Below are 16,146 nucleotides of genomic sequence, written 5' to 3' on the forward strand. Positions count from 1 at the left end.
CTTCCTGAAAGACGTAGTTCTGCGGAAAAAATCTTTCTAGGCTCAAGATTACGACAATTGTATGTATCATAGTCCTAAATTGAGCTGAAAGTTGAACACGAAGAAAACACACACTTTAAAAACACTACCGTTAAGGTATTTTGACGTAGGACTACGCATCTATCACAATGAATTCATTTTTCCTGAGATGAACAATTCTCGCGTAACATTTGAAAAGATCCTATATAACAAATGCAAACAAATCGAGTTAACAAACTTACTAATAGGGTGCATCCATTAGGTTTCAATCATTGAATGCATTGCATTTTCAACGCAATTCAATTCAATAAGTTATAACAATAATGATCTGCCTTTAGCATGAAGTGTAGGTATTTGGATTGTTTTTCAGTAGTTATTTTCAAATGCTTATCGCGCAACGTAATTCGTCCGATGTACAAACACGGTCAATAAAAAAGTCCAATGTAACATTTTTCGCTACAAGGCTTCAACTGGTAACTAAAATCACGGAACAACAGTTACGATTGGTTTTTCAGAGTTATTATTAACGGCTAGCGGTGAAAGTAGTGATAAAGATCGACTACTTTTAAAACAATTCGTGGAAAAATGTTCCGGTCTTTAGCTCCGTTTTTCTCGAGTTGACTTAAATGTTACATAGACCCTTTTCAAAAGTTACGCGTGAATTGAATGATTGTGAAATGTCAAACATTATCTTAAAACACTTTGTGCCTCGTTTTGATTGGTCCAATATGTGCATGGCTCCTACCAAAAGTAGCAACCAGAGAAACAGTGGAATATAATCTGAACACAAGCAAAAAAGATATTGTAAGCCGCTCCCCTTGTGATGCTACCGCCAGTCGAATCAAATAAATTTGACAGTTGCTGCCCGAAAACATCATTCATTTCGTCAAATGTCTTGAATAATGACTCGGCCGTGGATAAGAAAGTGCGAAAGCAGGCCAAGTGAATCGTACTGGCTCATTACACACCGTAGAATACCTCTTTTCGTAGGAACAACTTCTGAAAGATTCAATCCGTTTGCGTACACAAAAATATCAAGTTCGGACAGCCATAGCATCCCTAGAACTCTTTTCACTGAATTTGTCTTATTTGCGTTGACAGATTTCTCCCGGCAACCATCCGTTACTCCAACCCATCGTAGAACTTCCGAAGAATTAGACAGCCAGTTCCGAATGTTGATACCGCCTTCACTTCTTCAGCTACCCGACAGGATTCCTCCTCGCTGTCAAAGCTGTCAAAGTAATCATCCACGTGATGTCAATGCAGGATAGCCACAGCAGCTCTCGGGTTTTCATCGGCATATTCCTGTGCGTTCAGGTTTTTGATGAACTGCGCCGAGCACGGCGAGCTAGTTTAACCAAATGTCGCAACATCCATGATAAAGATCCTTTGCTGTTGCGTCGGGTCGTCTCGCCAAAGAAAACGCTGAGCGTGACCATCCTCAGCGCGTATCTTCACCTGATGGAACATCTCCTGCAGGTCGCCATTAAGCGCCACACGTCGTTCCCGGAAACCGTATAATACACTCAGTAATGGTACTACCAGACGTATCTGGGAACGGTATGGTTTCCTACCATGCTTGCCGAGGCACACGCGACACAGCTGGTGCATTTGAACAGCTTTCCATTTGTTCTCTCCACTCATCTGCTTGAACAGCTCGTACTCCTTCACTTTGTGATTCGCAGACTAAACATCGCACCGAAAAACCTCCTTCCTTTGACTGCTGTTGCTGCGCATTCACCGACTCCTTTGCTGCTGATGTATTTGAATGAGCATTGATGAACCCTTTCGCCTTCTCTGTTCTTCCTGCTTTCGATCCACCAACGTCCAGCGTCAAAGTCTCTTCGGCCGCTGCAGAAACCAAATTCGTCATGAACGCACCAAATGCACGCAAATCCGCCCCCAGGAACTGCCGTTTGTACAAGGACCAGTCCAGCATCAAGTGAGCCGGAAGCTTGTCGACCAACTCCTGAAGAAGTACCGGATTGGAGAGGTGAGTCACTTGACCCGCTGCAACTAAATACTCGCAGATGTTTCGCACTGCCAGTCCAAACGTCACTAGTGTCCGTAAATTTTCTGCTTTCGTTGGAGAAACTTCCCGTACTTTTGTAAGAAGAGCGTTGATGATTTGCTCCGGACGCCCGTACAATAGCTACAACGTGTGCATTACCTGCGGAACTGCAGAGGGGAGTAAAAGACGGCTTCGTACTGCTTCCAATACACTGTCCTTTAGGCAGCGTTGGAGTCGGCCGAGGTTCTCCACCTCACTGTAGCCGCACGCTTCTGTCGACGTCTGGAACGCACTATAAAATATCGGCCACTTTTCGGGGTTTCCATCAAACATAGGAAAATCTTTCGGCATAACGTGCCGAGCAGCCAGCTAACGAGATGTCGGCACATTTAATTCTATTCGATTCACTACCGGCACCGATTGACTGTCAGTATGTATTTGAGGATGATTAGGGATGCATTGAGAAAAGGACTGAAGTGGGTGAATGTTGTCCGCATTTAGTTCATTTATATTTGAATAGCCTATCCCTGCACTAGCTGATGGACATGTGGAACCTGACCTGGCACTAGTTCTACTGACGTTTGTGTACAATAATATGGTAATTGGCTGTACTGACTGACGGCTGCGTTGGTCCATGGCCACATATACTGACCAAACTGCCCCACCGAGCTGATGGTGGGCGGTAATGACTGCGTAGGGATGGTTTAACTTGTCGCAGGGCCCAACCAAGGTGCTGGCATCGATGACGTAATAGGCGTCGACGATCCTGGTTGGTTTCTTCCACCTCTAATTAGGAAATCGCGCAAGCATCCTAACGTCATCCATGGAATATTCCAATTGTGTTGCCGGAAGCAGGATTTGGCCGACCCATGACATGAGCCAAACGATTTGTGCAGTCGAACTCGCCACGCTTCTTTCTCCAACTCCAATTTCTTTCGCTGGAGTTTCGTTTGTTGTTCCAGCTCCATCTCTTTCAGCAGAATGAAATGCTGTTCCTTCAGCAGGTTGAGGTTACGTCTCATTTGTTTTCCGATCGCGTGAGACGTTGTCGGATTTACGTTCGCAGATGACGTCAATGAACCACTTGGGAGAATTCCCGCTGAAGCAGAACTCGCTGCTGAACCGCTTACCACTGATGGGTTATTAACCACATTATTGGTGGTACAGTCCGAACACTTCCACTGCTCCGGTTTCATCCCGTCATCGAATCCGACGCACCCATAGTGGAACCATCCGCCACACGACCCTCCGCACTGCACCATATCGTCGATGTTTTTGGTCAAGCTGCAGTGGCGACAATCGAACCGACTTGTTTCGGGCATCGTGGGTGATCAACCTCAAAATCTTTTGAGAATTGTTGGGACAGGTGTACAAATTTCGGACCCCTTTTCAGCTAACCGTTTTTAGTGGCGTAGCTCAAAAGATATTGGTCTTCCGATTTTTTTTTCTTCCGATTTAGTATATATATTCTAAATATCCTCCTACAAATTTATATATTTTTCCTTCAGCTCTATCTTATTCGTGTCATGCGAAACATGATTTGAGTTGTTATGACAATATCTTGCGGGAAAGGGAAACGTGTGGCCTGTAGGAAAGTGCGTATTTTCGAAAATGAAAGTGCTGGCAGTGACGTAGTACCCCTACAATATTTAAGCCCAATAAATAAACAAACGACTCTCTTGAACGAAATTGACGTTAAATATACTTCATTCTAAGCATTCAACAATGTATGAAAATATCTTGTTGAAATCCTAACTTTTTGTGTTACAACTAAATATATTCAATGTGGTCTTATAGAAGTTGGACAGAGTGTATAATTTTGCTAATATGTACAGAAAAACGACACGGATATTCGATAAGTTATTCAAATTGGCAGCTCTTGGTGTAGTCCTACGTCTCTACGGTTATGTAATCGAAATTACCCACCAGTTTTTTAGGAACTTCACTTAATTAAGCTAAGAGTGTTTGGAACTACAGTAGGTACTGGATGTCAGGATGAATTCATTTCGATTATCGTTCCGGCACGATTGAAACTTCTTCATATCACTTCTTTGTTTTTAAGAGGCTTTAAACGTTGCAGTAGCAAAACTTTTGAAACTTCCGAAATCCACGGTTCAATGCAAAAGATTATGGTTCGTGTTCGGCCTATAGTAATAAAGAAGGCTAAAGAAATAGTCTTACAATGATCCTAATATCTGTTACAAAACGAATTTGAAAACTGCAACAAGATTTTCGTGTTCAGATTTTTAGTGCTCAACCTTTAACCATCCCCTGCGCTACACGAACCTAATGTTACGACCTATCTTTTTTCTATTTTCTTGAAAAATTCGAAAGGGGCAACGTAAAATGTATTCTTTATTGTTGCATTCAATATTTCGCACGTTGTTGGAACCAAGAACAACAAGAGCAATTAGTCCGCATTGTTTCTGCTTATGATGTATATTGTCTTGTTTGTAAATTCTTTACCTCCTCCGGATCGGGAGCGTTGTTTGCTCCAACTAACGAACCCTGTAAAACGTACATCTCGTGTCATAAGACACAACATTCGGGAGCGCTAATTAAAACCTACATTTCCACTGCCATAGTGCAGGAGAAGAATGCTGCCTGTCGGATGCAGATTGCAGCTTGAGTAAACTGCTTTTTTCTCATTAGCGAACCTTGTTTTTATATTCGATGTAAAAGTACGGTTGGAAACACAATCGGGAATAGAAAAAAAATCTTTGCCCAACGGTTGCTCGGAGCTCAAGCTAGTTGCTGCCCAGTTGGCTTTTGAACAATAGATGTTTTTTCGCGTCGGCAAACTTCCTCGCATAAAGACAAACATACACGTATGTCTAGCACCTACAAAAACTCATGAACTCGGAACAAATATACACATTGTGCCGTGAAAACGAACTAATATGTACCAGCTTCCGATCATTGAGTAGGGCAAAAAACACCTCCGGATGGAAAAGCATCAGAAAAAGGCCGACCGAACAGCTATTATCGTATGTAAATGTCTGTTTTCTGAATCAACATGTAGATTTTCCATTTCTTTCATTCATTTTTTTCTGATTTCTGCAGGAATTGTAGATTACGGTCCGTGTGGATAGGACGGAATTGATAACACAGAGTAATGAATTCGGCGAATTCGTTAGTATTGTTGGAAAGCTAGACTTACTAGACAAACACTGAACTGAGAGAAATGCTAGAAAGCGAACATGAACAATTACGGAAATACAGAAGATAAATAATAGGGAATTACATTATCGATTTATCATGCACTTCACATGTTCGATGAGTTACACCAAGGCAAGTTGAAACGGTTTTTTCGAAGTTCAACTTGAATGATATCCAAAAAAACACACTAAATCACTGAATTGAAATCTGTTTTCAACATATACAAAGTATGACAGATGACTTTCGATAAAAATAGAGATAAAAGTAGGTTAGGGTAGGGAGGACAGTTTTCCACTAAAACTTATCATTATAATGAAGATTCATTTTGTTTCACATCACGCTTGCGAATAAATGTTCAGAAAAAACACATGTTTATTCGTATAAACTGACATAATGCGTTTTTCAGTTCTTTTTTTTTTTTTTTTTCAATGGCACTAACGTTCCTAGAGGAACTTCGCCGTCTCAACGTAGTATTACTTGCGTCATTTTTATTAGTACTTAGTTGAGATTTCTATGCCAAATAACACGCCTTGAATGCATTCTGAGTGGCAAGCTCTAGAATACGCGTGATCACAGTGCAAGTCGGAGGAAATTTCTTTGACGAAAAATTCCCCCAACCGGAACGGGAATCGAACCCGAACACCCGGCATGTTAGTTATGACGCTAACCACTCGGCCAAGGGAGCACGTTCAACTAAAATAATAAAAACTCATGAAATGCCTTCGGTCCGCTTTTGATTGTTAATATCTGCTAAATGGACAGATTAATTCGTACATTTTGTCAAAAATATACCGGAAATTTGGAATTTAAAATCTTCCTTCTAAATATTTTTTTTCTTTTTTTTAAGTTGGTATTAAGTTGGCCTTAATGTCAATTTTGAGCGCGATTTGCTATTTAGTTTGTTTACAGCGTCATTAAAAACAAGTTAAATTGTTTTGCTCGGCAATTTTTAATAAGGGTAATTCTATTGGTCATCGTATCGTATGAAAGTTTGTGTTGCAAACAAAATTTCTTGTGTCGAAACGTTGAAAATGTTGCAAAATACATTTGGTAACATAACTGTGTGGATGTATGAATGATAGAAAGCATTCAAAAACAGCCGAGAATCGATGAACGTTTCGCCCGTGAAGGACAACCATCCATCTCTTCACCTGATGAAAACCTCGACGAAAAAAAAGAAATGGTGCTCTGAAATCGTCATTCAAGTTTAAGAGAGCTACCCCGTTAATTAAATATCTCTCACAAGTTATTTTAGTTGGCGCTTTGGGAATGAGAAAAATTGCAGCATGACTAGTGCCAAAAGAGTTCATTTTTTTTACGTAGAACTACGTCTTTCATTAAGGGTGCCAAATCAGAAAACAGGTCACGTTTTTATGAAATAAAGTTAACGTTAATAACTATTTTTGTCGCGAACGGATTATGGCGATTTACATTTAAATACATAAACGAATCGGAAATTCCGTAAGATTTGTTTAATATGCTATACATTAGATTCCCCTGGTTTGTAGATGGGTAAAATTCATGAAAACTTTAAGCATTTCCATTTTCCCATACATTTGTTCTGTCCATTTGTGTGCTTTCCCGAACAGAGCTATCAATAACGAGCAACTTATCGACGACCAACGGAGGGGAAATCGTAGGATTTAAAGTCTCCGTGAACAAAGGAAAAGGTAGAAGAATGAAGGGGAATACTTGCCTAGAGTATAAACAGTGGATCTCGCTGAGGCAAACTTTCATTCGGCATCGGACTGTTGAGCAACCCAGTTCACTTTGCTTTCGCTGCGCTTCGATCTAAGATTGGACCCCACCAGTGGTAATCCAACTTGGATATCGTCGTTTGGTTTTTCTGTTCGTTTTTTGCGTTATTCGTATCGTATGTTTTTCTTTCCGCGTCATAAATTGGACGCTTCGCGTAGTGTGTGATGAGCAAGAAGAAGAGGAAGGCAGGCTCGAGCCCTGCAAAAAACGAACGCAATGCCCGGGCCCAGAGTTGCCAATAATATTTTTGAAAAAACTGGAAGTATGCTCTTGAAAAACTGGAAGAGAACTGGATCCTGTAAAACCTTTTTATTTTAAGAAGACCGGCTATGATTTATCTAAATTGATTTTTTACCAATTTCAATGCTTGAGAAATAGAATGCTTCGTGTAGTATTTATATGTAGTTCATAAAACTGTAACTGTAATTACTGTGAAACAATATTTGAGGGATGGTTTTATTTGGGCAAAACTTGAAGAGTTTCGTATTTATCGCTTCATAAAATCCATGAAATCGCTGATAGAAGAGCGTAGCAAAACTGCGTATAGTTCGATACCTCAAAAAGGTACGGATCAGCATGAGATACGAGGTAAAATACCAAAAAATACCATAATCAACTTCTCATAATGTTATTTCAATACTCAAATAACTACAAACAACGTTTCTCAAGTATTACTTTAGTATTGAAATTATCAAATTTTGGTATTGAGAAGTTATTTCTCTCAATTTTTTTTGGTGTTCTTCTTCTTCTTCAATGGCACTAACGTTCCTAGAGGAACTTCGCCGTCTCAGCGTAGTATTACTTGCGTCATTTTTTATTAGTACTTAGTTGAGATTTCTATGCCAAATAACACGCCTTGAATGCATTCTGAATGGCAAGCTCTAGAATACGCGTGATCACAGTGCAAGTCGGAGGAAATTTCTTTGACGAAAAACCCCCCCCGACCAGAACGGGAATCGAACCCGAACACCCGGCATGTTAGTTATGACGCTAACCACTCGGCCACGGGAGCCGGGTGTTATTCATTGCTAATTTACATCTTATATTGGCTTGTACACCAAATTTCGGTATCAAGATCATGATGAGGGACCCTAAAATATTTCCTCTAGCTCGAGAAAGTCCTTTTGAAAAAATATGCATAGTATGCTTTCTTGCAAAATATACACTATGGTTCACATGCATTATATGCAAAGTACGCATTAGCTATTTAGGGGAGTTTGTTTGCATTAATACAGTTAATTATATTTAGAACTAAAATTCCTTTGAGTGACTATGAGAAACTAATATAAATTTGTTGTAAATGGAAGCAAGGTTACTTGGGTTTTATATTCATATCAATTAAAGTCAATGGAAACCATTTACTCTATGACCTTCTGAGCTTTAGAATGTTCTGGACGATCTATAACATCTGATGTTAAATCTAGGCTGTTAAATAAAATTAACAATTGAGTGGTATCCTGTTTTTAAAGTAGCTTGATAAGTTTCCACCATTCGTGAATTTTCGATAAAACACCGACAGATTGAACAAAATGGAAAGAACCGAATTACAACCTCGCCAGAGATCGATCCAAGGTCGAATTATAAATTTCAGAAAATAAAATAACATAAGGGATAGGAAGACGGAGGGACAGATAATATTTATCATTGTAAATTTATTTTTATAAAATGGATAAAACTAGGGCACACATATGAAAAACTGGATAAAACTGGACAATATTCCAAAAAACTGGAAGATTTTGGGTTTCAACTGTATGACTGGATCGAGAAACAAAAACTGGAAGAATCCAGTTTAAACTGGAACATTGGCAACGCTGCCCGGGGCAATAAAATTTGGAGGCAAGCGTCATCTAATGCTGCACGCGATGTTGGTGCAGTGAAAAGCGCTCGCACTGAACCGAACCTTCGCGAGTGTGACACCGCATCGAACAACAAAAAACGGCGATTTCGGCGCGTCGGTCCAGTCTTGCTAATGGTTAACATCGTAACATTGCTAATGGGTCATGGAGACGTATGTGCTGTGTCATTAATGAACATCATAACATGAACAGTCAAAGTACCATCGACCCAAAAATGTCATATGAGATTTCGTTTTGTTTCCCGTCTTATTCATTAGCTATCCCTCGTCCCGTAATTAAACAACAGTGTTCACGGGGAAAACGTTCCGCTTAAAATGTTCATTCAACACATTCGCACTTGATAGTGGAGAGTTTTTCGGTTGCTTTGATCTAAGTAATCCGTCTAAATATCATCCATCGTGTATGGATGTGTGAGTGAGAAGGTGGATGTATGCGTGCAGCTACGCTTGAATGCAGAATAAAGAGCGAAAATGAATGCATACCACTGCAGTTTAATGTCAAATGACATTAAAACTACAGTCATATTAGCCGGAATTAAAGGATGGTTATGAGCACGAATGGTAGAATGGAAATAGCATATTTTCACCGCTCTTCTGGGTACGTTCGACACAAAGAGAGAATATATAAACGTTCAATTGATGGTTGTGTTTGCAGCTGTGCGTTCATTTCTGAGGTAACTGTTGGAACCGAGCAATGCATTCTTGGTCACATTCGCAACACATATTGAGCCGTGACTCTCGCGCAAGAGCAGTATGTGATGGTTGAGAGAAATGTCGACCGTTTACAACACTGAGTCGGTCGAAAATGTAAACGTCGTAACCAGGCAGCAACCAAAATCAAGCTCCCCCCGCTGGTGGTGAAGGCGGTCGCTCTTGACAAACTCATCAGCGAATTCGCATCGATGGGTGTTACAGCAGAGTACAAGCTGTGTGACATAATTCAGTCTTTTTCCAAGAAATTAACATTGTTTCTTTTCCGTTATTTCCGTTGGTGCCTTTGAGAATGCATCTGGAAGCGTAAGGTCTAAGCAAAGCGCGGAAAATCGTTACACTGAGGCGGATAAACGAACGGTGAACTGTTGGGGAACCAAAACGAATAAAACAGCCGTGCTAATTCAAGCAATTCAAAACTAATTCTATTTGCAATCATACAGATGTGGCTTATATATTAAAACAAAACAATAGGGAATAAACAGAAGGCACAGAATTCCAGCAAAGATACGGAAGAGAGAGATAGAGCAAAGATAACAATTTGCCAATTATTCTTTTGTTGGTGGACACAGTCGATTTCTTCTACTGCTGCTGCGAGTAGGGTAGCGTCGCTCATTCTGGTGCGAACATAATCCGCCCACCAATTACGAGTAGGAATTTCCGACCCGTTTTGTCCTGGCAAGTACTCGTCACTGTCGAGAGGGAATCGTCGCAGCTTCCTGACGTCTCGGCGGAAGGTGTTGTTGCCCGTTTTAACCGAGACAACTCGGACGAGTCCATCGCTCCCGGGGAAAAGCTCCAGAATACGTCCCAAGGGCCATTGCTGCGGTTTCTCGTGGTCGTCAACGAGTAGTACGAAGTCACCTACGGCAACATTGGGGGATGATGCTTGCCATTTCGCCATCCTTTGGAGCGACAGCACATACTCGGATTGCCATCGTGCTCGGAAGTCCTGGGCGAGACGCTGAACATAGTTCCACCTCGAAAGCGCGCTCATCTGCTGCTCGAGATGGTTGACCTCTGGGAGAGCGTCGAGAGGACGCCCGATTAGAAAGTGTGCGGGTGTAAGAGGTTGAGGATCGGAAGGGTTTTTTTTTTTTTTTATCCAAAATACATATTTTATTAAGGCTCATATGGCGTCAGCCTAACGGGGCCGGGAGTTCAATATTTTGACAATATTTGCTTAGACTATGTTAGTAATATGTAACCGATTACTCGCGGTTGACTCGAGGTTAGTATTACAAGTGTTCTCATAATTGGTATGTCGCAGTCTTCGATGCTCTGTACGTGTACCCGACACGGGATACTTCCTATTGGGATGCAGCTGACCATTAATCAGCAACGCCCCCCTAGTCTGTACCCCATATCTAGCGTGGTGCGTCTTTCTCGACTCGAGGAATCCAGGATAGAATGGCGGCGCAATCATCAGCTCGTGTAGAGTTGTCATGAGCGGTACAACCTTTGGCTCTTGTTGAATGATCAGTGGACTGCACAACCTTTGGCCCGTGTGTCTGTAAAGAGTGTGTGTATGTATTGCCGCGACTAAGTAAAAGTTTATCGATCGGATAGGAGGGATATGAAACGGGGACACAACGAAGGAAACATCATTAAACGTTGACATCGGCGTTTCTGAGGAACAGGTATAGATGAAGCAGAAGATCAGGATCCCGGCTACCTAAGATATCCCGGACGGGGATATCCGATTGTCTGCCTTGTGCTCTCAGTGCTCTAGAGAGCTGAGAGCGAGCAGCATGGAACCGGATACACGACCAGACAACATGCTCGATGTCGTGGTAGCCATCGCCACAATCACAAAGATTGTTTGCTGCGAGCCCAATGCGATAGAGATGCGCGTTTAGGTTGTAGTGATTGGACATAAGCCGAGATATCACGCGAATGAAATCACGACCTACATTCAATCCCTTGAACCATGCCCTCGTCGAGACCTTAGGGATAATCGTGTGTAACCAACGACCGAACTCATCACCACTCCACATGCGCTGCCAACTTACGAGCGTATACTGACGAGGAATGTGGAAAAATTCATTATAAGCAATTTGCCTTTCAAAAAGTGTGCCTTCTAAAGCGCCCACCTTAGCTAGCGAGTCCGCTTTCTCATTCCCCGGAATCGAGCAATGAGAGGGAACCCATACTAAGGTAATCTTGGTAGGGGTAGGGGAAGGGTTGTCCGAAAGGGCACAAATTGGACGAGAATTCATGCAGGCAGCAACCTGGGCGAGAAGAGTGCTTAATTCTTCGAAGGTGTAAATATAGTTACCTCCAGTCTTGCTGAGAAACCCTCTCGCAACCTTGATACCAGCTTCCCATAGCCCGCCGTGGTGGGGAGATCGAGCGGGTATGAAGAGCCATTGTACTCTTTTGTTGGTGAGAAAATCGTTGACCTCATCGCTGTGTTCGGTAAAGTCGATCTGCTGGTAGAGTTCTCGAAGTTTCTTCGCCGCTGCCCGGAGATTCGTAGCGTTGTCAGAGTACATTTTGCTTGGTACTCCATACCGACTAGTAAATCGTGTGAAGGCGGCGAGAAATGCTGATGCACTTAGGTCCGAGACTGCCTCCAGATGCACTGCTCTTGTCCCAAAGCAGACGAAGAGCGCAATGTATCCCTTCGATGGTACTGCACCTCGGCGTCGACGTCCTACAAGGTTCACCGGACCGGCGTAATCAACACCAGTGATGGTAAATGGTGGAAATGGCTTCAAACGGTCCACTGGATACTGTCCCATCTGTTGAGTGATACGTGCTGGCAGGGCTCGACTGCAGATCACACAATCACGACACACCTTACGAGCAGCACTAATACCTCGCAGTATCCAGAACCGTGTGCGACAAGCTGCTAACAACGACTGAGGACCACAATGCAGATGCTCTTGGTGCTCGTGTAGCAGGATGAGTGACGTCAAGATTGAATGTCGAGGCAGCAAGATTGGATGTTTGTTGTCGTAGCTAAAATCCGATTGCTGTAGCCTTCCGCCCACCTTGGCGACACCGTTTTCGTCAAGAAACGGTTTGAGTTGGTGTAACGGACTGCTTCGAGTAACGCTGAGACCTCGTTGTAATCGACTGAGATCTCCGGAGAAATGTTGTTGCTGTATGTGTTGCACATACTTTTGCAGAGCGTAGTCGAGTTCATCTGAAGAGAGTCGAGAGAAGTTCCGGAACTCAGGGTACCTAAAACGAAGCATTCGGGCGGTCGTACGCAATAGTAGCTTCAGATTAGGATAAAATCTTTTCATCATTTCGTCCATAAATCGATTTTCGTACACTGCGATGCATGTCATTGCAGTAACTCGCTGCTCCCTTTCTGTTTGTCGTTGTTCATCAGTGTCGAGATCGTCGGTTATAGTTGATGATTCACTGTCCATATACGATGGTTCCCAGGCGGGCCCATGCCACCAGAGAGGGTTCACCTGAAGCTGGTCAGGAAATGTGCCCCGCGAGAAAGATCTGCGGGATTGAGAAGTGATTGAGGTTGTGCAGTGCACGAGTTCGTTTAGCCAGACCATTCGATACATTTGCTTTGCATCACCAGCGAGTACGATTGGTGGGAAGCGGAATCTGATCAAAATATTGACCAACGAATCTTGAATAACTGGGCCACACATAAGTACATCCTTCAAAGAGAGACCGCTGGTGGTCTTTGCAGACGCATCGACAACGATTCGATATTTAGTAGTTGAGCTCGTTGTTTTGACCACGCAGTGGTGTGGGAGTTACACCGATTTGTTGTATGTAGAAGTATCATCAACGAGAGACATGTGGCCGAGATCGATGTACTCACGCATGAACAAGTTTTTTCTCGATGTGGTGGAATCTTTTTTCCGCAATTTGCCTCGACTCCCCTAGCTGGTTGGGATCGTGCAAGAAAGGAAGACGGACAACAAACTTGCCCGATTCATTTCGGTAGGTGTGTTCTGCAAAGTGTTGTTCGCATCGTTGCTCTTCTTCGGTGAGATGTTTAGATGCGACGGCATACTCCTCGAGTTCCCAGAACTTGCGTAGCTGCTGAGAGAGATCGTCTTCGGTAGAAGCCAATAGGCAAGTCGACACTTGAGAACCTCTCGATGTGTTCGGCTCTTGATAACGACCAGCAACCACCCAGCCGAGTTTGGTGTTTTGCAGTGTTGGTAAGCTGCCGTCGGCACTGATAGCAATTTTGCCAGGCTCGAGAAGTTGAAAGAAAAGTTCGATACCCAGTAATACTTCTACCTTACCCGGGCGGTGGAAGAGGGGATCGGCTAGGTGTATCGATCCAGGCATAGACCAATCGTCGATATTCGCCGGTTTGCCGGGCAACATTCTGGTGATTTTTTCCAATACCACGCATGATACAGAGGTGCGGTAATCCGAGCAACGAGAGGAGACGATGATTTCGGCACACTTGTCAGCGTGCGCGAGAGTGGAAGAAATTCCTTCGAGATCCATGTCGGCTGCTATCGTTTTGAGGCCAAGTTGTTTACAGAAGCTTTCACTAATGAAACTGACTTGGGACGCGCAATCCAATACGGCACGGCAGGCGTGTGGGCGTCCGTGGACATCCAAGACGTTGATGGCGACGGTTGCAAGCAGAATGTTGGATGTATCGAGGCAGGATGGTGAGTCGAGGGCCGAAATCAAGGACTGAGCTGATGTCCCTGGATTTGCCTGGGCCGTGACTGAAGATGTTGGGAATGATGGTGGGCTTGCTGATGACGACGCCGGGTGTAGCAAGGAGTGGTGAGGTAAGCCACATTTCCTACACGTACCTGATTTGCAGCTCTCACCGGGGTGTACTTTCAGGAAATTATTGCACAGTTTTTTCCTGTTGACGTGCGAGAGTCGTTCGTTGTGGCTCATATGAAGGAACTTTCCACATTGGTAAAGATGGTGATTTTGTTTGCAGCACACGTTGCAGAACGGAGGGTTCGTGGCGACGAATGCGGTGGCACTTCTTGATTGAGGCTGAGGCTTTGAAGGTTCTTTGAAGGGTACACTAGTTTTCGGCTTGGCTGTTTGTGCTGATTGAAGAGCAAAACTACGTGACTCGACGAATTTCAGGAAACGCTCCAGCGTAATTTCTGCCTCTTCCATTTCGGCAATCTTTTGACACCACAACTGTTTCGTATCTGGATCCACCTTTTCGCTTAGGATGAACAGGAGCCACGTGTTGCGGTCTTCTCTGTCCATCGCGTTGAGAGCACGAATAACCTCATCTGACACGTCATGTAGCGATCGTAGACCATGTGCAGAGGATGACGTCAGCGTTGGCTGCGCCAAGAATCGCTTTATGTGCTGATTGGCGATCTCACGTGGTTTGTCATACCTGGCTTTCAGTTTTTGCAGCGCCGGTTGGTAATTAGTGTCCTCTATTTTCAGATGCGAAATCAAGGAAGCAGCTTCACCAGCGAGGTTCGTCTTTAGAAAATACAGTCTTTGACTGTTCTTCAGCGTTGGATTTTTGTGAACCAAGCTGTCGAACAGGTCAAAAAACGATTGCCACTCCAGGTAATTACCGCTAAAGACGGGCATATTCATCCGAGGCAACTTCAGGTCCGAAAGTGGGGAGGCAGCAGCAGTGACGCCAGAAGAGATGGATGGGGTGGCCATATTGACGACATCATGCGGAGAAACTCGGTCTGTTGGTCGGCGAGCTGTTTTATGACGTCATGCTGGGAAGATGATGATGTAGCTACGTGCTCTCGATTCTTCACCGCCTTTAGAAGCTTCGACAAATGGTTTTTAAGCGAAATATAACACCTTTCGAAATCTCCTTGTCGATGCACGGCATCTTCGTAGGCTTTGTCGTCTTCACAATGGTCTAAAATCTTCTTATGCACAGCACAATAGCCGGTCCACACCTCAGCGAGAGCGTCTAGCTCAGTCTGCACGTCCACTTCTTCAGCCACTTCTGGATTAATTTTTGCCACTACGTCGGAAATCCGCTTAATTCGCGGTTCGAGCGACTTACGTTCACGGAATAATTTATCCATCTTTATGGATTTCGCGCACTGTTTGTTCAAAAAGCCACTTATCTTTTAGTTCTCACACTATTGTTCTGCACGGCGATGCCAATCGGCAGAAGCACTCGTGGCACTGAGGCGGCGACGGGGCCGATTCACGGGCACTCGCGGTCACAGAAGGCACGGATCGCGGCGAAGTTTTCGCAATCCGGTTCGAAGGACCATATGGAAGCGTGAGGTCTAAGCAAAGCGCGGAAAATCGTTACACTGAGGCGGATAAACGAACGGTGAACTGTTGGGGAACCAAAACGTATAAAACAGCCGTGCTTATTCAAGCAATTCAAAACTAATTCTATTTGCAATCATACAGATGTGGCTTATATATTAAAACAAAACAATAGGGAATAAACAGAAGGCACAGAATTCCAGCAAAGATACGGAAGGGAGAGATAGAGCAAAGATAACAATTTGCCAATTATTCTTTTGTTGGTGGACACAGTCGATTTCTTCTACTGCTGCTGCGAGTAGGGTAGCGTCGCTCATTCTGGTGCGAACAGCATCAATGCATTAAACTGACGTTATGGCGAAGCAGGCGGTAAGGTTGAGCGCCAAAAAATTATTTGGGGAATACCAAGCATCTTGAATGCCTTACTGGAATGTTATAAGTTATTTGGGTT

The 16,146-nt window shown here is 43.5% G+C and overlaps 1 protein-coding gene across 1 annotated transcript; it reads right to left on the reverse strand.

Annotated features, from left to right (window-relative positions):
• Positions 1 to 1,588: 1,588 nt before the first annotated feature.
• Positions 1,589 to 15,038, reverse strand: LOC129774405 (uncharacterized). The gene is made up of 5 exons (XM_055778138.1): positions 13,312 to 15,038; positions 11,791 to 12,977; positions 10,154 to 10,532; positions 2,932 to 3,313; positions 1,589 to 1,987 (listed from the first exon to the last, which is right to left on the reverse strand). The coding sequence occupies exons 1-5, from the start codon at positions 15,036 to 15,038 to the stop codon at positions 1,589 to 1,591; spliced, it is 4,074 nt and encodes a 1,357-aa protein (XP_055634113.1).
• Between the last annotated feature and the right edge of the window lie 1,108 nt (positions 15,039 to 16,146).

The sequence above is a fragment of the Toxorhynchites rutilus genome, chromosome 3 (assembly GCF_029784135.1).
Source record: "Toxorhynchites rutilus septentrionalis strain SRP chromosome 3, ASM2978413v1, whole genome shotgun sequence".
In the NCBI taxonomy this organism is placed as follows: domain Eukaryota; kingdom Metazoa; phylum Arthropoda; class Insecta; order Diptera; family Culicidae; genus Toxorhynchites; species Toxorhynchites rutilus.

Coding starts and splice junctions, on each gene's coding strand:
- LOC129774405 (XM_055778138.1), bottom strand. CDS start 15,038: ATGCCCGTCTTTAGCGGTAATTACCTGGAGTGGCAATCGTTTTTTGAC. Junction 3,314..10,153: donor GAAATTCCTACTCGTAATTG/GTGGGCGGATTA, acceptor TCGCCACTGCAG/CTTGACCAAAAACATCGACG. Junction 1,988..2,931: donor TGGAGAAAGAAGCGTGGCGA/GTTCGACTGCAC, acceptor GTACTTCTTCAG/GAGTTGGTCGACAAGCTTCC.